The sequence below is a fragment of the Cannabis sativa genome, chromosome 3 (assembly GCF_029168945.1).
Source record: "Cannabis sativa cultivar Pink pepper isolate KNU-18-1 chromosome 3, ASM2916894v1, whole genome shotgun sequence".
Lineage (NCBI taxonomy): Eukaryota > Viridiplantae > Streptophyta > Magnoliopsida > Rosales > Cannabaceae > Cannabis > Cannabis sativa.
Genome location: NC_083603.1, coordinates 50,658,811 through 50,683,610, shown reverse-complemented (window position 1 = coordinate 50,683,610; position 24,800 = coordinate 50,658,811). Strand labels below are relative to the sequence as shown.

At 33.6% G+C, this 24,800-nt stretch overlaps 1 protein-coding gene across 3 annotated transcripts; it reads left to right on the top strand.

Annotated features, from left to right (window-relative positions):
* The first annotated feature begins 513 nt into the window (after positions 1 to 513).
* Positions 514 to 7,911, top strand: LOC115709403 (uncharacterized). 3 transcript variants are annotated; one of them, XR_004010235.2, is made up of 6 exons: positions 522 to 882; positions 1,026 to 1,272; positions 1,816 to 2,187; positions 2,272 to 6,766; positions 7,250 to 7,306; positions 7,416 to 7,911. XR_004010235.2 is itself a non-coding variant. In XM_030637498.2 (5 exons), exons 2-4 carry the CDS (start codon positions 1,150 to 1,152, stop codon positions 6,727 to 6,729), a joined length of 4,953 nt encoding a protein of 1,650 aa, XP_030493358.2. In that variant the 5' UTR covers positions 514 to 882; positions 1,026 to 1,149; the 3' UTR covers positions 6,730 to 6,766; positions 7,416 to 7,911. The 3 variants fall into 3 exon arrangements, 1 of the variants encoding a protein (XP_030493358.2); XM_030637498.2 differs by lacking the exon at positions 7,250 to 7,306 and having other exon boundaries at positions 514 to 882; XR_009686883.1 differs by having other exon boundaries at positions 2,272 to 7,306.
* Positions 7,912 to 24,800: the final 16,889 nt, after the last annotated feature.

The window sequence follows — 24,800 nt, the reverse complement described above, 5'->3', positions numbered from 1 at the left end:
AAAAAAAGACCACATAAATTTTTTTCTAAAATAAAAACAAAAATAATATTAATAATTCAAAGGGCTTATTCCTGCCAGAGAAACAGAACCAATTTACATCATCATCAACTTCAACCCTCTTTTTCTCTTACTTTTTAGTAATGTGTGTTGGAACAACACAAGACAACCTTAACTTCTCTATCATAATATGCCCCCCCTCACTTCTCACCTCTTCAATGTTTTACTTCCTTTATAATTACTTGTTTGCCCTTTTATGACAAACTCTGGCCCACTCACTTCCATCACCCGCAGGTAACCCACAATTTCCTCCACACCCATTTTGGAAATATTATTAAAAAAATAAAATTATAAAAAATCACAATTCATTCGCTGAAATCTCAGAGACAGAAAAAGTCAAATCCCCATCCTCCGACGGGTCAACATATCTAACCTTCATCTCTATTCTATTCTATAAAGAGTTTTTTCTCAAGTACACACATCTTTTTATTTTTAATATTTTTAGTGTGTCACCACTAGGTGGTCCTATCATTCTCCTCTTTTCGGGCTACCCGATCTGCCCTTATGCCTGCCCGTCCCACTGCTCTCTTCCAAGTACCAAGTACACCTTTCCTTTTTGCCGTTTAGCTCTCTCTTTGCCGTTTACCAAGTACCAAAGACCTATTTTCATTTATTTATTATAATTTTTGGGGTTATTTTTTCTTTTTTTATATTTTTAATTTTTATCTTTCTCTCTCTAAATTCTCTCGTTTTCTCACTCTAAAACGCTCTTGGATCGAAAGGCGGCTCGAAATCTGAACCTCCCGATTGGTGTTGCTCTGTTGGATCCGTGCGTAGATTAGATTTGATTGATTATTCCGCCGAGAGAAGAAAACCCTTTTAATGGTAGGAATTCGTTGTGAAATTAGGGTTTTCTCGTTTTTCTTTTGATTCGAATTTGTTTTGGGGATTAGGTTTTTTTTTTTCCTTTCGTTTTTGCTTGTTTTTTGACTGATTATTTGCCGTTGTTGTTCGTATGGTCGATCTAGGGTTTTGCAGAGTGCGAATTGGTGAATTGGGGGTGGATGTGTAATTGAAGGGGGATAGAGGATTGATGGTACTCGTTGGGATTAAAGTTGGGATCGAGGCTGAAATTGGGGAAAATGCAAGGCTATGCATGGGAGGGAAGGTGAAGAGGGGAAACGGAGTCGGCACATGTGGACAGTCCCTAGGCGTGTAGTTGCAGTCGATGGTTCTTCTTCGTCGTGTTCATCTTCACCCAATTCGTTTTACAAGGTTTGATTTTTATTTTGCCCCTCCGTTTATTTTCTGGGTTTCGGTGATTTTGCTTTCTACATGCTTTTCGTTTGTTTTGATCTTATTTCTGGTGTTCTCATTGTTTTACGGATGGCAATTATATGGATTGTGCGATTTAGAATGTGTTTTGGCTAAAATCAAGAAAAATAACACCTTTTTTCTAATTTTAATGTGATGGAAATTAGGGAATTGACTCAATTTCTGGACTATGAGCGAATTGTTGGCTTGATGACGAGCAGAAAAATTGAGAATATAACTCTAATTGCTTTAGGCGTTCCCTTGTTTTGTCTTTTTCTTTCTTTCTTTCTCACGGATTGTATACCGGAATTTTATTCTAAATGGGCAATAAGCACTTTTTCTTTCACTAAATGTATTTTCTTGATGTTTTGCTTGGCCTTCAATTAATTAAGATAAATTATCTGTGTATTTTATATTATTTTAAAGTTTCAGATAAATAATCTGTACATTTTTCTCTTCTTTTTCTTTTTCCCTTATATCTGTTTATTTCTGGTTTTTCTTCAGGACGGACGCAAGATCACCGTTGGTGACTGTGCTCTGTTTAAGCCTCCTCAAGATTCACCTCCTTTCATTGGAATAATTCGTTGGGTAACAACAGGCAAAGATAATAAGTTGAAATTAGGTGTAAATTGGCTTTATCGTCCAGCTGAAGTAAAGCTTGGTAAAGGCATCTTGTTGGATGCTGCGCCGAATGAACTTTTCTATTCGTTTCATAAGGATGTGATTCCTGCAGCTTCGTTACTGCATCCATGTAAAGTTGCATTCCTTCCTAAAGGTGTTGAACTTCCATCTGGTATTTCGTCTTTTGTGTGCAGACAGCTTTATGACATCACAAACAAGTGTTTATGGTGGCTGACGGATCAAGATTATATTAATGTAAGCTTTGATAGTCTCTGTTATCTTGCCTTTTGCTCATATATTTGAAGCAATTGGTTGTATCTAATTCTCTTTTTCTTGCAGGAACGACAGGAAGAAGTAGAGCAATTGTTAAATAAAACAAGAGTAGAAATGCATGCAGGTGGCCGATCTCCAAAGCCATCAAATGGTCCAACTTCAACTTCACAGTTAAAAGCTGGCTCTGAGAGTAACCAGAACAGTTTGTCTTCCTTTTCATCTCAAGTCAGGGGGAAGAAGAGAGAGAGAATAGAGCAGGGCTCTGATCCTTTGAAACGAGAGCGCTTTACGAAAACAGAGGATGGGGATTCTGGTCACTGTAGGCAGGAGAGTTTTTTAAAATTTGAGATATCCAAGATAACTGAAAAGGGGGGACTTGTTGACTCTGAAGGAGTTGAGAAATTGGTGCAGCTCATGCTACCTGATAGAAATGAAAAGAAAATAGATTTGGCTGGTCGGTCAATGCTTGCTGGAGTTATAGCAGCCACAGATAAATTTGATTGCCTTAGCCGATTTGTGGAGCTGCGTGGTTTGCCTGTTTTTGATGAGTGGCTCCAGGAAATTCATAAGGGAAAGATTGGTGACAGTAGTGGATCGAAGGATGGTGATAAATTAATTGAGGAGTTTCTTCTTGTTTTACTTCGTGCACTTGATAAGCTGCCTGTGAATCTTGATGCCTTGAAAACGTGTAATATTGGAAAGTCTGTGAATCATTTGCGATCTCATAAAAACTCAGAAATCCAGAAGAAATCTAGGAGTCTGGTTGATACATGGAAGAAACGTGTTGAAGCTGAAATGAATATCAATGATGTGAAGCCTGGCTCTAATCATGCTGTCTCCTGGGCTGGAAGATCAGCTCGTCTACCTGAAGTTGGAAACAGAAATTCAAGTGGACCATCTGATGTTGCTGTAAAGAGCTCAGTTGGACAGGTTTTTCCTTCCAAATCTGTTTCAGTTAAGCTTGTCCATGGCGATAGTACTACTAGGTCTGCTTCTGCTTCTCCAGGGTCTGTAAAGTCAGTTCCGTCCCCCGGATCAGCTGGTAACAACATAAAGGATGGTCATTTTCGAAATGCCAGCGGTGGCATGTCTGATGTTCCTTTGACAGCCACTAGAGATGAGAAGAGCAGCAGTTCTAGTCAGTCTCACAACAACAGCCAATCGTGCTCTAATGACCATGCCAGAGCTGGAGTTGTTTCTGGCAAGGATGATGCAAGAAGCTCAAGTGCTGGTTCAATGAATGCGAATAAGGTGTCTGGTGGCTCATCACAACCTCGAAAACCAATAAATGGATTCCAAGGCTCTCTACCAGGGAACCAAAAGGAAACTGGGTCTAGCAAAAGTTCTTCACTGCATAAGAACCCAATAGACAAATCATCAAATTCTGGATTGACTGGTGATAAGATGTCGGAAAGGACTACTGTTGACGGGAATACTCATAAATTGATAGTCAAGATTCCAAATCCTGGTCGTAGTCCTGCACGAAGTGGTGGAGGTTATTTTGAAGACCGTTCAATCAGGAGTAGTAGAGCTTCTTCTCCTGTGACTTCAGAGAAGGCGGATCAATTAGATTCTGGCTTGAAGGAGAAAAGCGATGCTTGTAAAGTTAACGCTGCTTCAGATGTAAATTCTGAGTCCTGGCAGAGTAATGATTTTAAAGACATGCTTACTGCCTCTGATGAAGGGGATGGATCACCTGCTGCTTTGACTGACGAAGAACGTTGTAGGACTGTTGATGAAACAAAGAAAGTTGCAGAGGTTTCAAAAACTGCATCCTCATCATCTGGAAATGAGCATAAATCTGCAAATCTTCAAGAACCTTCCTGTACTTCTATGAATGCTTTAGTTGAAAGCTGTGTGAAGTTTTCTGAAGGTAATGGCTCGATGTCTGGTTCTGATGATCTTGGTATGAACCTGCTTGCTAGTGTGGCTGCTAGAGAGATGTCCAAATCTGATTTGGTTTCTCCATTTGATTCTCCACAGAGAAACAATTCCGTTGAACCCTCCTCTACTGGTGATGATTTAAAGGTAAAATTACTAGCAGAAGGTGAGCTTGGACAAAACAAATGCCTGTTCACTGGCGGTTCTAATAATGAGAATGGGAAGCATGCTAGTGAATCTGATAATCTTATGGCTAAGGATAAAGAAGATAAAACAGCATTTCTGTCTGACCATACACCTACGTCTGAGCACACGGTACGTGTAGGATCTCCCAGTAAGGATTTTAAGCAAGCTGAAGGCATTGAAGACAGCAAAGGAAAGTGTAACGATGTTAGTTTAGCTTCTCCTGTGATCTCTCCTTCGAGGGTAAGTGATAAAGCTGCAGACAGGGAAGGAGGCAAACCAACTGGTGGGAAGTCAGTTGAAGGGGGAGTAAAAACTGAGGGCAGTTTAGATGTTAAACACAATGTAAGTGATCCTTTGTTAAATGAAAATAAGATCACAGAAGCAGGCACAATGAATGAATTCAAGACAGAAAATCTAGGAAGATTGTCTCCACACTCATCATTGGCAACTGATGTCAAGGTGAACCTTAAGAATGAAGAAACAGACAGTATTGATAAGACAGATGAAAAGCAGGCCGTTTCAGTGATGCAATCCGACCTTGTAAATGGGGCTTGTGAAGTAATATTGCCTTCTGATCATGGAAAAGATTTGGTTTCAGAAAAAGCATGTGAAATAAAGTCCGAGAAGCGTGATATTATGGGTATTATGCCTCATGTTAGTGAGTCTGTAAATCAAAGAAATGAGCCAGAAGGTAACTCTCTTACAACCTCAGAGAATCGGGCTGTAGGTGGCGTAAGTAGTGTAACTCAACAAAGTAGCAACTCTTTGGAGCATGACCTCAAAAGTAAAGAGGTAGAACAATGTGGTGGTGGCGAGCAGGTTTCTAACATATTGCCATCTGCATGTGATGCGCATGAGGCAGAACAACTTTTGAGGTCCAGGGATTCTAAGTTGACTCGAATGGAAACCAATGAAGCTGGGGAGTGTGCATCAAAATGTGCGGCTGATGTTTCTTCTATCTCTTCTGTTGGGGTTTCAGGTTCAGATGCGAAGGTGGAATTTGATTTGAATGAAGGATTTAATGCTGACGATGGGAAAATTGGAGATGTAAAAATCTCAGCACCTGGATGTTCACCTACTGGTCATCTGATTAGTCCATTGCCTTTTCCAGTTACTTCTATGTCTAGTCCCCTTCCTTCTTCCGTAACTGTGACGGCTGCAGCAAAAGGTCCTTTTCTTCCACCTGAGGACCTATTACGGAGCAAAGGGGTACTTGGTTGGAAGGGTTCAGCAGCTACAAGTGCATTTCGTCCGGCTGAACCGAGAAAAGTTGTAGATATGCCTGTTGGTGCAGTGAACATCTCACATGCTGAATCCACTTCTGGGAAGCAAGGACGCCCTCCTCTGGATATTGACTTAAATGTACCTGATGAAAGACTTTTAGAGGATATGACATCTCGGTATTCTTCACATGAGACAAGTTCGACTTCCAATGCAATGAGTAAAAGTGGTCGGGCTTGTGATCAATCCACAAGTGCAGCACCTTTTCGTAGTTCAGGAGGACTTGATCTTGATTTGAACCAGGCTGATGAGACTTTAGATATGGGCAGTTTCACAATCAACAATAGTCGTCGAACTGAGATTCCAAGTATGCTAGTCAATTCTTCATCTAGGGGTACTTTAGGTGGGGATGTAGGTGTTCGGAGGGATTTTGATTTGAATGATGGACCTTCTGTGGATGAGATGAGTTCTGAACCTGCACATTTTATTCAACAAGCCAGGAGTAGTGTTCTATCTCAACCATCTGTTTCTGGTTTTAGGATGAACAATACGGAAGCAGGGAACTTCTCATCATGGTTTCATACAGGGAACAACACTTACTCAGCTGTTACCATTCCCTCTGTTATTCCTGATCGAGGGGAGCAGCCTTTCCCAATTGTTGCAGCTGGTGGACCACAGAGGATGATGGGTCCCCCCGGTGGTGGCAATCCATTTACTCCTGACGTTTATCGAGGATCTGTCTTGTCAGCTTCACCAGCAATGCCTTTTCCTTCTACCTCATTTCAATATCCAGTTTTTTCATATGGAACCAGTTTCTCGATGCCCCCAAGCACTTTCGCTGGAGGTCCTACAACATACTTGGACTCATCTTCTGGTGGAAGGGTTTGCTTCCCAGCAGTGCATCCACAGTTGTTGGGAACCTCTGCTGGTGGGGTTTCTTCCAACTACCCAAGGCCTTTTGTTATTAGTCTCCCGGATGGTAGCAATAACAGTAGTGGCGAGAGCAGTAGAAAATGGGGAAGGCAGGGTTTAGATCTTAATGCTGGGCCTGGAGGCCCAGAAATAGAGAGTAGAGATGAATCTTTTCATCTTGCACCAAAGCAGCTGTCTGTTGCCAGTTCACAACTCCCATTGGATGAGCAAATGAGGATGTTCCAGATGCCAGGTGGCACTTTGAAGAGGAAAGAGCCCGAGGGAGGGTGGGATGGCTTCAAGCAATCGCCATGGCAGCAGTAGGGTCGTGTGTTAGTGATTCTGGTGACAAAAGAAACTTGTAAGTTGCTTATATGTAAATTCTTACTGTAGTGTGCAAGACTGTGGATTTAATATTTGATTGAATCTGCTGTCAACCTCTTGCAAATGCCTCCAGTCGAATTATATAAGATCATACGGAGCATTTTTTACTGTTCTCCTTGATTGGATTTATCTTTGGCTCAACACACCGCAGAACTGTCTTTTTAGTTATTGGTTCATTCAGATGAATAACAATTGACTTCCTGCCTATCTGTGATTGTAAATTTTGTATAGGGGAATACATACAACTCTATCTTTGGCCCTAGATTCAACATAGAAATTTATGGATAGAAAGAATATAGAACAGATAAGAGAAATGGTTAAAGAGAATTCTAGAAGGAAGTTAATGAGCCGAGACAATTCAAGCAATTAATATTTTTGTTGACGTGTAATAGCAAATGAAGACCATTTTTTTCGTTCTTTCTTCTCTGGTTAATATACTTTATTTTGAACTAAACTGCAGGCTAATTTTTAATTTTGCTGAATCATGCACATTCATATCTTTCTTGTACATCCAAAGGTTTTTCAGCTTATATTTGTGGCCCGTTTAGTCTTTCATCATAAACCAATACTTTGTCCTTTTAATGTTTTAATTATTAGTTGATATGCCTGAATCGTTTATTTTTCAGTGATTTGAGGATGAGCATTTGCTAACTCCTGAGGTCATCATCTAACTTGTGTGCTTCTTGGGGATGGGTGGTAAGTGAGTGATTTGATGTTGTTCCTAGTCTCCGACCCCCACCTCTTTGCTGTATCAATTGTATCTTGAAGGGAATTCGTTCGGGTCGTCAAGGTGTTGTTCCGTAAATTTGTTATGGGTGGCTGCAGATCAGTTTCCCTTTTGTAGATATTTAACTGTTCGCACACACACTATATCCTAGGAATCTCAATGTTGGTGCCCATACTGGTTTTAATGCTTCAACTTAATATACAATTGGACCCAAAATCATGTCTTCAACCCTGCCAATAATGGAGGTTGGATTGTTCAAATCTTTACCCAAAAGAAAAAAAAAAGCATCTGTATGTGTTTTGTTAATTTTCTCTTAGGCTCATATTAGTATAATAGATATTTATATATACATAAAGCAGAGTGGCGGTCAAATTTTGGCTCCCAGCTTTTCTTGATCTTGCAATGTTCTGATGTAGCACATTTCTAGTAGTAACCTCAAATTTTTGCTCCACACACATTTTTCATTTACCATGGTGATTGTGTTTTATAGTTGCTTAAGTTGGTGTTTGCTGAATCTGTGCAGAGTTCATCGTTTTTATGGTATCATTTCAGGAGATGATTGATTCTGGGAAAATGCTATATGTTATGTCTATTCTATAGAAATCTCTTTTGGACCTTTTGGTTGTTTGTGATTAAGTGATAGCAAGTGATTGAACTTTCAATTAAATATATATCCTTAAAATTTAAAATGGTAGTGTTTTAAATTCAATTTCAAGGCAATGAGCAAGATCGTCTTGTCTATCATTTGTGTATGTTGTAATTATGTCTCACTTTAATTTGCAATGAGTTCACTTATGTTTTGCTCAATATGAAAAATGCCTTTGGGGGTATCGATGCTTTTAGTGAGAAATATGCTATTAAAAGCTGAAAATATCATGGGTGTGAAGGGCTTTTCGTGTAAAAGAAAAAGCTCTAGTCTTTACACCGGACTACTGTAAATTATATTTTCCAACTTTTTGTTTTTCCTTGCTACTATGAAGTTAAAAATAATAAATAAAAATTAAAGGTTGGTTGCTTGGTTACAGTGATGATGATACATGTGCTACATCTTTCATTTGAGACGTACGAATTTCATTCCACATAGTATGTTTCTGCATTTTAACACAAGAATAGATGTTAGACTCAGCTGAACGATACCAAATACAAAATTCTAAAATAGATAGATCATGCTACTAATTACTTTGATAATAAAGCACAGACAAACATTCTTCTATAAGTAAATCATGTTATAGGATTGATCATGCTGTTTTCTTCTTCTTTTTTTCCTAAAAACAATAAAAGCAAAATAAAACAAATTCTAGAGGAAAGAAAATATGTACATTAGGAGCTTGTTTGGTTGTGTTTTGAGCTTTCAGTTTTTAAAATTGTAATTTTAAAAGTGAGAATAGAAAACAGTTTTTTGTCATTTTAAAAATTTAATGGTGTTTGGTATAAGTTTTTTAAAACTATTTTTAATTTTTTTCTTACTAAAAAAAATCAATATTTTAACACCATACCATAATATGAACCCATTTGGCTCCGGGTCTAGAATTCGAGTATGTGAGCAAAAATATAAAATATAATATCTTAGACAAAAAAATTGTTTTTGAAAATTGAAAACATTTTGATGCTTTTGTTTTTTAGTTTTTTAAGAAACTGTTTTTAAAATTTTTTGCCAACAACCCCTATTAGTTTTTAAAAACTGTTTTCTATTTTTAGAAACTGAAAACAGTTTTTAAGTTATGAAGCCAAGCAACCCCTAGGCTTCCTCTGTTGCTTTTCCCTTATATAATGTAAAGACCACTTAACTTTAATTTGAAATTAGTAGATAATTAAGGTTTAATTATGAAACTAGAAGATTTATTTTGATTTATCATTTTATGGAGATTTATTTGAATTCAGGGTGTATTATTTATGTCATATATGGAATTTTGCATTTTTGCATGTTTTGTGTCCGGCAATATTAGAACGCGGTGTTTGGCCATTAGAATCACATTTAGCATTTTTAGTAGTAGCGAGGCAACCTAGTTAGACATTGGGAATGTCAGGATTATTCAAGATTTTAGAAATGAACACTTTACTAGTTAAGCTTTTTGGAGAAAGGCATTCTTTTCATTTTTGTCTTGGGTGAGGTGGCTGATTTTTAGTGTGGCAGCTAGCCACTATGTGAGTAATGAATTTGGTTTATCATTCATTTTTATGAATTTTAGAAAATAGAAAGAAATAGGAAAAAATCAAGAGAAACCATCTCTTCTCTCTCTCTCTCTCATCCCAAGGAACCAATAACAATTGGGATTTTCTTTGCTGCAAAGAAGAGTAATTAACAAGGTTTTAGTGATCTAATTCAAGGTATAACTCCTCTTAGCTCTTCTCTTTGATTATCTTATGTTTTTAGTTAAGTTCAAGCATATTTTCCTAGAGTTAGGGTTGTGTGATGTGAGTAATGTTTGTATTTATATTCTAAAGTTAAATTATGAATAATTAGGATGATTTGAGCTAGATTTGTGGGTTGTGGTGTTGTTTGAGCAAGTTTTGAGTTTAAGAACTCAAGCTTTACTCTTTAATGGTGGTTTGAGTTTCAGAGGCTATTACTTGATGTTATTGCTTGAAATCTCTTCATTATGGTGTAAATAGGTATTCTGGAGGTTTTGGTGAGATTTGGGGTCGAATTGAGATGTTTATGGAGTTTTTTGTGTTTTTTTGCACTAAACTGAAATTCCGGTTCGGGAACTGGTCTGCCAGTTGGGGTATTTTAAGAAACCCTAGTTTTTCCCTTTTTTACAATATTTAGGATATTGTCATGTTATTCATCGATAAGGAAACTTTTAGTTTTGAGTTTTTATCCCCGAAAAGTGATTTAGCGTGTCACTCATTAATTTTATGAATAATGTGATTTAGGGGCCTGTAAATCGTCGTGCAACTATGTTGGGTTTTATGCCCTAAATAAAATTTATTTCAATATAATCAAATTTGCTTATTAATATAGATCAGAAATAACATTTAATGTTGCATGGTTCACATGATTTATTTCATGATTATATGTACATAATGTATGAATTCGTCTGAAACCCTTTTCACATACTTGATCCTGTTTATTGTGCTGTCAAAACATTGGAAAGTAAACATGACTATGTGAATAAAGTTTCCTAGATTTATCAGACACAGGGTTTTACTGATAAGATAATCTACAACAAGAGTTTACTTGCATTTGGAGAAATGCTATGTTCTTTCCAGAGCATTGGTTAAAGTAAAGCTCAGGTTGGATGCATGGAGTATGCATCGGAAGGGACTGATATTGAACTTTGACTTAGATTTATTAAACTTACCGTAATATCTATTCAAGTCAATATCGCCTAGTTGATCCTAGATCAAATGTTCTTAATCCTGTTATGATTAGGCTCAATCTTGAAAGGCTATTCGTGTTCTTTGATTTGTTAGTTAAGCCTACTTTTAGGTCAGGGTGATACGTACATTTTGGGAACACGGTAGTGCAATTGAGTGGGAGCGCTAATATAAACATGGAATCTATAACTTCTATCTGGCGAATAGTAAGTAAAGGATGATCTCCTTCGAGCTTGACCAAACGAACATAAATGGTGGAGTACTCATTTCACATAAGCTGAAATATCATTTATACAAGGTCAAGTGTTTTAAGGATAAAATACATAGTAGGGTGTAACGGTAATCTAATCCATTTACAGTGTAGATCATTCATATAGAGGAACATTGATCAAATTAGGATTATAACAATGGATAAATAATGATGTGTCTATATGGTGGAACATATAGAGCATTCTATATAACTGAGAGTGCAATTCTAAGTTCTATGCGTGGATTCAACGAAGAATTAATAAGTTAGTGAATTTTAGTAATAAATTCTTGATCTACTTATTGGAAGCTCGGTTATATAGACCCATGGTCCTCGCACTAGTTGAGATAATATTGCTTGTAAGACTCATGTAATTGGTTTTGATTAATCAATTATAATTCTCAAATTAGACTATGTCTATTTGTGAATTTTTCACTAAGTAAGGGCGAAATTGTAAAAAAAGAGTTTTAGGGGCATATTTGTTAATTATGATACTTTGTATGGTTCAATTAATAAATATGATAAATGACAATATCATTTAATAATTATTTATAGTTATTAAATAGTTAGAATTGGCATTTAAATGGTTGAATTTGAAAATTGGCGTTTTTGAGAAAATCAGATGCAGAATTGAGAAAACTGCAAAATCCAAGTAAGGCCCATTACTGTACATGGCCGACCACTTGGTTTGAATTTTTAAACTGATATCTTCATTATTTTAATGCCAAATAATTCAAACCTAACCCTAGTGGAATGCTATAAATAGATAGTGAAGGCTTCAGGAAAAATACACTTAAATTTTCTACTTTTTCATTCAGAAAAAACTGAGCCTTCTCTCTCCCTATCTTTGGCCGAACCCACTCTCTCTCTCTTGCTCATTGAGATTTCGAAATTCTTAGTGTATGAGTAGTGCCCACACACAGCAAGTGATACCTCAATCATAGTGAGGAAGATCGTGAAGAAAGACTTTCAGCAAGAAGGAGGTTTCAGCATCAAAGATTCAGAGAAAGAGATCCAGGTTCAGATATTGATAATGCTCTGCTACAGAAAGGAATCAAGGGCTAGATATCTGAACGGAAGGAGTCATTATATTCCGCTGCACCCAATGTAAGGTTTCCTAAACTTTATATGTGTTTATTTCATCGTTTTAGAAAGTTCATATTTAGGGTGTTAATCAACATACTTGTGAGTAGATCTAAGATCCTGGTAAAATAAATTCAAACAAACTGTTCCACTCAAGTTGGCCGGCACACCTGAATTTGGAAGTGAGGTAAGATATTATAATGGTTGTATTTATGTATACATGTTTAGTGTAGATGTTAGTTGTCGTAAGAATAACATATTAGGGTATCAGTGAGGTGTACATAGAGTTGCACCGAGATACCAACATATATATGTTAGGAAAATCTATAGCCATCAATGTAGCATATCTGGTGTACATAGAGTTGCACAGAGATGCCAACAGATATATGCTAGGCTATCAGATAGCATGAGCTAACTGCTACCACATCAGTACAACTAGAGTATTGAGTATAGGCTGGATTCTCAGTTAGTCATACTTTGTCGAGAACGTTCCTGACTTAGTTAGTAGATTGTGATTAGGTGTATGAGTGCCTGGTTGCAGTCTAGATATATGTTTATGTTTATGATTATGCTTTTCTTACTGAGTCTGTTGACTCACAAATATTGTTTGCATGTGTAGGTAAGGGCAAGGATAAGGTTGAGTAGCTGTGAGAGCGAGCAGATGAAGATTGTACATGTCAGGGCGGTTAGGACTGGAGCGTACGGTCTTTGGGACAGCTGGACGTATTTTGTATAGTCACTAGGCAACAATTTTTTGTATTATGCACTATGAAACTTTTGTAAATATTTTGTAAACGGGATCCCAATTTTATATATGTATTTTATTTTGGTAGTTATAAGCAGTTAAATAAAGTTTTAATTAATCACGTTTTTCAATAAACTCATTGATTAGCAACGAGCTGCAGAGTTAGGTTAAAATTACATTAACACGCCTAAACTAGTAGGGTGTTACAATTTTGTATCAGAGCCGCCAGGTTATTTTTTGAAGATCGTCACGATGTGTACAATCATCATCAGCGATCAACTCGACTCACGGTTCAGTAAGCTTCTATTGTTTTAGTAGTTTATTTGATTAGTATGTTATAAGAAACGCCTGATAAGAAGTATGTTAGTAGCCTGATAGTTGAATAGGCTTATGTTTTAATTTATAAAATAAGCAGTATTTAGTAAATTATTCTTGACCGTGATCTGACCAAGCTAGTTCGTGGTTTCGCGGGTTGTTCTATTAGAATGAACGCTAGGCGAAATGCAAGAAGCCAAAAGGGAATGGTCAGATTCAGTGGCACTCAGGGAGTTCAGATTTCCCTGAATGTACGTGGCTGAGGCAGAGGCCTTAGAGGCAGGGCACGCAGTTGGGGAGATGTTAACCCGCCCCAGGCTGCCCAGGAAGGGGAAAATAGGGTTACAACAATGCAAGCTAGAATCAACGAGCAAGACGAAGAAATCAAACGCTTGTGGCGGTAGGGTGCTTTTGCAGTTGCTGTTCTAAAAATGCATGTGGCTCCTGCTCCTGCCCCTGCTGTGCAGGCAGGGCCGGTTGCTACAGTGAATCGGATGGAACCACTATATGAAAGGTTCCGCAAGCAGGCACCTCAGTCTTTCTGGGAGGTCCCGATATGATGAAATTCGAGCAATGACTAACAGTTATTTCAAGAATTCTGAATGTTATGGGCGTCATTGGCAACGATAGAGTGGCCTGTGCCACATTTCAGTTTCAAGAGGATGTCCTGGTTTGGTGGGACATGGTGTCCCTGACTCGTGATGCTACTACTGTTACCTAGGAAGAGTTGTAGGAGTTGTTCAACGCAAAATATTACAATGAGGCGGTCAAAAATATTACTATTGTTGCTACTGTTACATGTTGTCGAAATATTATCGACATTAGTTAGTTAATTTTTTTGTTTGAAAAATAACATGTCGTTCATGGTATATCAACGGTATGTCGATACTTTTATTGATGGTTTGTCGACACTATGACTAAGCGAGTTTCTCACAAACAGAGTGTTTGTCAATGATATATCGAAAGTTTTTCGACTATTTCATTTTTTGTACCTATCGACAACGTATCAACATATTATCGATAAATGCAAATTGCATGACAAGCACGTGTACAATTGGACATTTAATGCTAATTAATTTTTTATATTTGTTATCCCACCTTCCCAACAACTATTTTGGTTTATAAAAAAAATTCTACTTCCTAAGTTATATATCTTTCTTATTCTTTAACCCTAGAGTATTCTTCTCTTTTAAGTTGTGAGTGTCTAGTAACGAGAGCAAACAGAAACGTAATGAAGAATATCATCGCGCTCTACAAAAAGAGCATTTGGAATTTTTGGAAAATTTTAAAAATGAAAGGTTGGAGAACGAATAAAAGTTCCTACACAATGAAATAAATAGTAATCTCGCTTATTCACCACTAGGGTTCCCCCAAGGGAGCCATCATTATAGATTAGGTTATGTTAATGGCGAACCAATCAAGCTTGGGTCGTTGTGCGTGTATTGCATGCATCACCCAAACTCTGGAGACTTTTAAATTGTTGTGGTTATTTAAGAGTTACTTTTAAAATTTGTTTCATCTTTATTTATGTTTAATAGTTTTCACTTGTTTCGTCTTTACAAATGTGTAAAAGTTTTCACTTGTTTTGTCTTTACTGATGTCTAAAAATTTTCACTCTTTTGGTATTAATATCAACATTCCATCAATAAAATGTCGACAAACAAAAACACCAAAAAAAATTCCAAAATATCGACAAAGTATCGACAACATGTCGATATACAGTCAATAACGATGCTTAAATTAATAATTAAGTGTATTGTCGACAATATGTCGAAAAAATATCGACACGATGTGGATAATGGTCATCCCTTACATTGGATTGCAAGAAATTGATATTACATCGGCATACTATCGATAAACTATCGATAAACAGTAAAAAAACCTAAATTTTGAGAGAAAACCAGATTTATAGCATTTCGAATAAAAAAAATATCAAAATAACACTAGTTCAAACAAACATCACACATAGATAACGGATGCAAACTAGATACTATTCCTAATGTCTAAAAAATGGTTAAAATATAACGTACTCATTATAATGGTTGAATGATTTTTGTGGCATTGAGATGTGGTTCGGTTTGTCAATGTCCACCACAGACAGAGAGGGATCGAGAGGTTGAGAGAGGGTAAGCTGAGAGAGATGGTCAGATTGAGAGAGAAAGTGAGCTGTTTGAGAGAGTGACTCAATATGTGTGTGTGTTGTGTTTTCGATAGTGTGTGTGTGTGTTTTGGGTTTATTTTTGTTTTTTTTTTTTATTAATAAAAAGTAAAAGGGGAAGTTTGTGGAATGAAAGAAATTAAAATATATAAATGTATTAGGAGAGATTATTTTGATATGGGATTTTTTATTAAGAATAGATAGTGAAATTTCCCTATAATTTTTACTTAGTGATAATGTAAAATATTATTTAGTTTGCTACATTATATGATTTATTAAATCTACAAAATGATATATCAGCAAACACAATGATATTTCATATGGACATAGTTACATATCTAATAAAAAAATTTATGTATTTAAATTTCATTTCATTTCAATGGTTGAGTGGAGATTATTGACCAAGTAGTTTTTTTTATGGAATTTTTACGCCACATATTAAAATTTCTACTTTTTTAATTTTTTTTTTACTGTGGGACGAATTTTTTTCAAAAATACTGTATAAATTTTATACTGTGTACTGTGTTAAGTTTTCACTGTTGTTCCATAATTATTTTTTAGTTGTTCTATTGCTGTTTTAATTGTTCTATTTTATTGTTTTACGGTTGTTTTATAAAAAGACAGTATTTTTATAAAATATTCCGTGTGACAGTAAAATTGTAAACTTTTATACCCAAAATTTAGTATTTTTGTAAAAATTCCCTTTTTTTCATTGTAAGCCCACATAGTTTAGTTAACTATGCAATATTCTTAGAGTTTTTACACCACATATTGAAATTTTAAACATTTTTTACTTTTTTATTATGGAGCAGAATTTTTTTAAAAAAATACTGTGGTTTTTTGTTTCAAAAATATAGTATAAGTTTTACACTGTGTATTGTGTTAAGTTTTTATGGTTATTCCACGGTTATTTTTTAGTTGTTCCACTGTTATTTTAATTGTTCTGTTTTGTTGTTTTACGATTATTTTATAAAAAGACAGTATTTTTGTAAAACAAATTGCTTAACAGTAAAATTACCCAATATTCTTGTGGGTGAAGCTAATATATGTCAGACATTCTTGATTGTGTGTATATTCTATATTAATTGACAAGTACTGGGCCTCTTGGCTTAGTAACCGAGATGTAAGTGAACCCCTTTGTCATATTGTGTATTTTGGGCCTTATTTTGGGCTGTATAAGTTTGCTTGTTCGATACTACCTTCTCTCAAGGATGCACCAAAAGAATAAATTGGAGAACAAAATCAAATATTTGGAGAAAGAACAAGAACATGCAATGATTTTTTGTTTTTTTTTTTAAAAAAAAAAATCTATCAGAAAATAGTGTAATTTTACAAAGCGGTTTAATTCCATTTTCATACTACAAATAGTATATAACACTGGTGTCTTATTCCTTGGTAAATATGCAATAAACATTTCAGATTTCTGTTCATAATAATTTTAAATTAAAACTGTATGTTAATTTTGTAACAAAATTAGTAAAATGGAATACTTTACAACAAAATTGTTGCAAAAGCTTTAAAAGATTATGAATTATTATAACATTTCAACTTTAAAAAAATGATAATATTCAATACAAACATTCATCTACAGATCCACTAATCTTGTGCAATGAGTGACATGAAGTGTAATTTTCTTATAGGCAATCTAGTGTTGCTTAGTTAATTATTCAATTAATCATTTGGGGTTTTAAAGGGAACGCTATTTTAATAGTAGAATTAAAAACAAAACACTATCATAATATTATTTCCTATTCTTTTTGTTTACTCCAATGACGTATCTCCCAAGCATGATCATATATTCAAATCATGCATTATTGATAGATTTATACATAGTTTACAAACATGCTTATGCACATATTTATATATATGTGAGTATCTTATTATTATTACTTATATTACACGACTCTATTACCCATGAAAAGATTCTAGACAGTTCTTCAAAAAATGTAATATTATAATGATTGGTAAAATAATAATAATAGCTAGTAGAAATTGGATTTTATGTATTTATCATTATGACATTAATTAGGTATGAATTATTATAATGAAATAATGACAGTGGAATAAGTTCTCAGCCCTCTACAAACCAATTCTCTCTCCATCTATTTAAGAAAATTAACTACAGTATAATAGTATATGGATTCATTCAAATTCAGAAAGAATCTTCTAAATGAATATGACATATAAATAAAATGAATTCAAGATAAAGAAAGAAAGAGAGAAGTTTCCTTTTTCCACTAATGGGGCCTCTTCTTAAGTACAAAGGTGATATTGGGTGTGAAATAGACACAGTAACCACACTAAGCTTAGTTGCATAGCATTTCTAATTAAACAAAGCCAAATCGCTTTGATTCAAAAAGTTGGCAAAAAGATGAGTGTTAGTGAAAATAAAAAATAAAAGCAACAAACAACCAAATCTCTCTTTCTTTCTTTCTATCTCTCATTTTCTTTCTCTTCTATAATAATAAATGAAAAAGGGACCAAAAAGGTCATAGCATTTGCTAATTGGTGTGGTCCCTCCTCCATTGCATGGATGCTAGAGTTGGGTGAATTGAGCATTTTGTTGAAGGTATCCCTAAAGAAATGAAAGCAACACCCATGTTCTATCCTTTGTTTTTTTTCTCTTTTTTTATTATAAATCTTTCTTTCACAAACACACAATTTCAAGATTGTAATTATATACCCAAATACCTCATTTTCTCCTATATTTTTCCACCAAATAATTTCATCATTCTCTTAACATACTATAGTTTTGCCAACATGGCAATCTCTTTTATTTTCTTAATACTAATCTTCAATTAAGGTTAGGTGATTTGAAACATATCTTTAAATAGCTCCCACCAATATGATATTGACATGTCCTTTGTGACTCACTAAAGATTGATGGTGAAATCTACAGCCTTAGAGAGAAAGAAGACAAATCTATATTTAGCTCCACCTCAATAAAATATTCCCAATGACTAATTACGTTTACTTATTTTTTTTCTCTCTCATTCAATATATTGACAAAGTTGTTCATGGGCCAATCAATATGTCCAACTAATATTTATTTTGGGCATAATTGAAGTATCATGTGGGTGTAGCAATTTTGAGTGAGCATAATGATAATTCATAAACTTTTTTAATTTTTTTTTGTTGGGAATGAAAGAAACGGTCATGAGAATTTGATTTCATCTATATTTTCTCTTTAATAGGAGAACACCACATGTCCTAACTATTATTTTACTTGAAAATAAAAGGATTAGCATGTCTACTATATTAGTCACACAATTCCAATTCATGACCTAACACTATCTATATAATATTATATTGATTGATCTTTTAGCTTATCACATGAAGATTTGGTTCTTCAACCTTAAAATTAACTAACTTCATTTCAATATGGTCATAACCAGATATCCAAGTTAGGTTTAGGATCTCTAACTTAACTCAATGACATACAATTTGTTCGTGCAATTCACAAAAAATATAATTTTGACCTTACAATGGGCAAGGACAATAAAATAAGTCATTTCATATTCATAACATTCAATTCAAATCTAACACACCAAACTGGTGGCCTAGGGGGTAATGGTAGCATCTTTGGAGTTAAAGGTGAAGGGTTTGAGTCTAGGTGACTTTTTTTAATAGTCTTAGAACTTCTTTGGTAGGAAGTATTATATATATATTTATATATATATCATATTTTATATAATATTATGTTAAATTTTAAGGTTTACTAAAATATTATATATTTATATGCTCATAAAAACTAATAACACATATTTTTATAAAAAACATTACATAAAATACAATTTAATCTAATATTATAAAATACGATATATTAAATTTTAAATGTAACAATAATATGTTTTTGCAATCCAACTCTACCTTTAAAGATGGAGCTTTATATGTAATTAAGAAAGACAAAATATAAAAATAAGTTCATTAAAAAAATAAAACTGGTTCTAAACTAAAGATTAAGTTTAAAAAAAAAAAAAAAAGATTTACAATTAAAATAATAAAAAAAATTGGTAATTTTGTTAATCTCACTTGTGGTAATACCCAAAGAGTAGTAACGTGACAAGCATCCTTCAAAAAAATCAATTAATACACTTATTTTCTTGCATAATAATAATTATGAAGGGTGAACTTAAGGTCACTTTTATGCTACTTATGCTTTCATTTAAGCACATCAAAGTCAGAGAATCTACCCACAGGTTAGAGATAGCAACAAAATTTATGTAACTTTGGCACAAAGACGAAAACACAAAATAATGAACTTTAAATGCTTACCAAACTATTCTTTTCCTTTGTCAAACTTAGCTGACCCTATTCTAATGTGATATTATTTTCTTGGGTTTTTCCTTTTTTTTCCTCTCCTCTTTCAATATGAAAGAAAATTTTGTTTTTAATTTAATTTCATATGTTTATTTTGAGTCGGTGTGTTTTAAGCAGTTAAATTTGACCAATAGGAACAAAGAAAAACAATGAAATGAATAAATCCAAGAAAATAACCAAACAACAGCCATGAATTATATCACCAACCACAACAGCACCATGTGACACTAAAACTTTACATCCTTTCATTTCTATCTCCATATTGTTTTGGCATTAAATCCCAAAAATACTCTCTCATGTCATATATATACATATATACATTTATATAATCTACCATACTGTATTATTTGTAAGGAAAAAGAAAATGGTCACTCTTCAGAATAATGTGGTATCATTTTCAAATAAGCTAAATATACCATGTTTCCATTTTCTTCCCCTTTTTTTAAAAATTAAAATTGATGTAACATTCATTTATTAGTGTTCCAAGTGTAAATTTTGAGGGTTAGTTCTTAACATTTGTTCAAGTAATATTAAATTTAAGTTCAAGTAATTTTGAGACTAAATAGTGTTCACAAGTTTAATAATCAAATAAAGCACCAAATTAGTATCTAAACAATAGAACTAAATAAATAAATAATGGGATTAAAGCATGTGGGATGTAGAAGGATTTTGGATCTTGTGAGGAAAAGGATAAAAAAGTGTTAATAATTCAGAATATGGCAACAATACCTAAAAGTAATGCCACAATTTTATTTTATTTTTGTGTAAAAGAAAACATTAGTAGCTAGGGAATGTTCCATACAAATTAGCTTGTACCATACTCCATGGTATTCCCTATTCATATTCAAAGAAAGAAAGAAATGCACATTTGATTTGAGATTTGAAAGTATAGAACATTTACAATACATTAATGATCTCTCTTTTGCATGATTTTCTTCAAAATGTAATAAAATAATTGAAAGTGGTATTTCAATTTTTCTAAAACTACAAAGTAGTTATTAAATAATGAGGTAGAAAAGTAGAATAAGAAAAGAAGAGAGGAAAAAGGAAAGAGATAGAGGGAGCCAGTTGTGAAGAAGGGACAGCAAGGCAGTGATTGGGGGAGGGATATTACGGAATTTAGGGATGTGAGTATTTGTCGGCTCTCCTTTTCTTACTTTCTCTCTAAATATTTAGTTATTTATATAGGTACCACGTGATTCTCTTTAATTAAATTACCCAAACTACCCTTCTATCTTTTAAATCAATAAACCTCTCTATAACTACTACTATCTAGTTTTATGGACAAATAGTATTTTCCCACTCAATTATAACATTGATGATGTTTTACACCTCAAATTCTTTTGTAATTGAATAGCAAAAATCTCATGGTAACTCCATCTCTAATAAGAAAATTAAAAAGTAGGGTTGAGCAAAAAATCAAAGAAATTGACTAAATCGAATACATTAATCGTTAATCGTTCGAACACCGAAAAAACAAATATTGAAAAAACTAAAAATCAAAAAAATTGACTCCCATTAAAAATTGCCTTTGCACTGTCGGTTTTAGTGTCAATAGTAAAACAACTGATTAAACTGAGAACCGATCGAACATATATATTGTACACTATACATATATAATATAATTACTTTTATACATATTTAATATACAATTTTATTAAGTTATTGTATGTATGATTTGAGTTTGGTTTTGATTTTTGGGGTTGGTTTAAAGTTATTTTAGCTGGTTTTGGCTTGAATTGTTGCTTGTTGTTGTGTTTGGACTGTTCTTCCATGGTAAAATTGATTTATGAAGTTTAAAGTTGTTTCTATTGCTTGAGTTAAGTTTATTATGGCTTGTATAGGTATTCTGGAAGGTTTGAAATAATTTGAGGTAGAATTGTTTTGTTAATGAAGTTTTTTAGGGTTCCTTCAGAGAACCGGTCAACCAAATCAAGCTTGCCCTGTAGAACCAGTAAATCGGTTCCCCAGGCAGAACCCTAAGAACTGGTTTTTCGTTTTGGGAATTCAGTTTACCAGTTCTAGCAGTTTTGGAATCCTAGTTTTTCATGTTTTAGCGGTACTTAAGGTATTTTCATGTTATCCAACAATAGGGAAACTTTTAGTTATGATTTTAAGTCCCCAAAAAGTAATTTAGCGTGTCACTTATCAACTTTATGAATGTTGTGACTTAGGAGCCTGTAAACCGTCAAGCAGTTCTACTCAGGTTGACCAGAACACCTAATTTCAGGATTGAGGTAAAATTAGTATAATGATATGCATATATGACTACATGTTTAGTGTGCATGTTTATGAATGCATGTTAAATAACATATTGAAATAACGGTATCAATATACATAGAGCTATATTAGATACTGATGAATGTATGTTTGGCTTAAGTATTGATTGACGATATCACATCGATACGACTAGAGTACCGAGTATAGGCTGATATTATGGTCAATAGAACTGTTATACGAATGTTCTAGACTCAATACATGTGGGATGCGGGATAGGGTTATGATTGGGCGTATGGGTGCCTAATTGTAATCTGGATTAAGTTTATGTTTTGATTACGCTTTTCTTACTAAGTCTGTCGACTCACAGTTATTGTTCACATGTGTAGGTAAGGGCAAAGCTAAGGCTGAGCAGTAGTGAGTGCGAGCAGATGAATATTGTACATATCAAAGTGGTCAGACATGGAGTGTTTGATCTTTAGGACAGTAGGTTGTATTTTGATTAGTCGCTAGGGGACAACTTTTGTAATTAATATTTTGTATTATGGATGTAACTTTTAAATAACAGGATCCCAGTTTTTATAAAGGTTATTTATTTTCAACTAAAAGTAAAGTTTTAGTTAAACATGTTTTCCAACAAATCCGTTGATTAGCAACGGATTACACAGTTAGTATGAAATCACAATAACACGCCTAAACTAGTAGGGTGTTACAGTATCTCTTGAAACAAACTGTTTGGTTGTGGTGCAATGATGAGTGCACATTTGCACACTCATTCCTAGTCTTTTATTATATGATTTAGTATTTATGTCTTAAAGTTTTATATAGATTTGATGTGTTTTGTCTAAGTGTGTAGATTTGTGCTTAAAAGATAATTTTGTGATGGACTGAGATTTTTAAGAGCTTATGAAATCCAAAATGATAGAGCTCATTCCTAGTTTTCTAAAATATGTTAAATCATTTCATTTAGAGTCCGGACGTAAAAGTTATGCATGATGTACTAAGTAAGGTCGAAGTAGTAAAAGAATGACGAAAAATGGATTGTGGTGCTATAACTCCATAAGTGAGGCGCTATAGCGCTAATTTTGGGAAAAATTATATTTTTGCACAAAAACAAAACCTCGGGAAATATTGCATGGCACCATTGAGTCGTTTGTATAATTTTATTTTAAACCTAATTTTAAAAACATCATATTTTCTATCTTTTTTTGACTATAAATAGATTCATATATTTCATCTCGAGACAATTAGAGAGAAACATAAATCAACTTTGAGATTAGAAAACACACTAAAGAACAAGAGAGAAGAGATTCCGAGCAATCATCATCAACTATCATTAGAGTCCTTTTCTTATTCTTTTTCTTTATTCTTTTGTTTAGCTATTTAATTATGAGCATGATTAACATGGTTATTATGTTTGTCATTATGAACTAAAAATTCTTTCTAGAGTGTTAATAAAACTTTTTTAGATTATGAATAAAAGTTTTTATATTATTCCCATATTTTTATTTTTTGCTATTTGTTTGTGTAATTTTGTGTTAATTATCATCTTATTAATGCTTGATCACCATTAATTAGTATAGAGATTTTAGGTTTTACGTTTGAGAGATGTAATCTAAAATTATACTTAAAATTGTATGACATAGGAAAATTGTGATTGAGAAATTCCACTAATTCTATGAATTTTATTTAAAGAGAATCACATTGCTTTATTATTGCTTGATTAATTAATATTGAATAAATATATCATATTAGTTAATTAAGTTAATTATATCATCGCTTGAGAGAAGTTAATAGATTATATTATGGTTCTTGAAACTAGAAATAACAGAATAAATTGGGATAATTGGTAAATTGAGATTCATAGTTTAAAATAAAGAAATCAATACTTTAGGTCTTTATCTTCTGATTAAAATTGTTGTTTGTCTGTTTATTTTTCGGTTATTTTATAATTTCTTTCTTAATTATTATTTACTTCTAATTGTCTAATTAAAGTATAAAACCAAAAAAAGTATAGTAATTAGTAAAATTTAATAATTATTCTTTGTGGGTTCGATAATTTTTTTATAATTAAAACTTTTTTAGAATAACATTGTACGCTTACAGTAAAAATGTGTACTATGCAAGCATTGCAAAGTTCAGTGAACATGATTTATTTGTTTGGTTTTTTTTTTTTTGGAATAAAAATCATAAGATCTATTAATTAATAAATTCGTTCAAAATAATAGAACGCACTTCAGAGGAACAGTCCTGCAACTGAAGCATATGACCTGTAGAGAAACAAGAATCTCCTGCTAAGCAATGAGTCAACTTATTTGCATATCGTTTTACAAAACACAAATCAACAAAAGATAAAGCCAAAAGTAAATTTCGAACATCTTGAACTATAAGACCAGACTGTGAAGGCATAAAAATATCGCTCTGAATCGCTTGGACACACACCAAGCTATCTGTTTCCAACATGACTCTATCCCACGAATGAGTTGCAATCCAACTTAATGCTTCTTTAATGCCTATTATCTCAGCAATTTCTGATTGAACACATCCAATGTTCTCTTTCTTGAATGCTTCTACCATAGCACTATGATGATTATGAGCTACACAACCCATGCCAAAATACAAGACTCGAACCAGAAAAAACTAAAAGGAAAAGACTAAAAAATTATGTCAAAAGACAAGACTAATGGGAAAAAACTAAAAGAAAAAGACTAAAGAATCACGTCAAAAGACAAGACTAATGGGAAAAACTAAATTAGTTTCAACACATAAACACAATCACAACATTAAAATTAATTAAGGAATGAACTCCTTATAATTCTAACCCTATAAAAACATTAATTGGAATTAAACGAATAATAGTAAATTAATAAATGAAAAC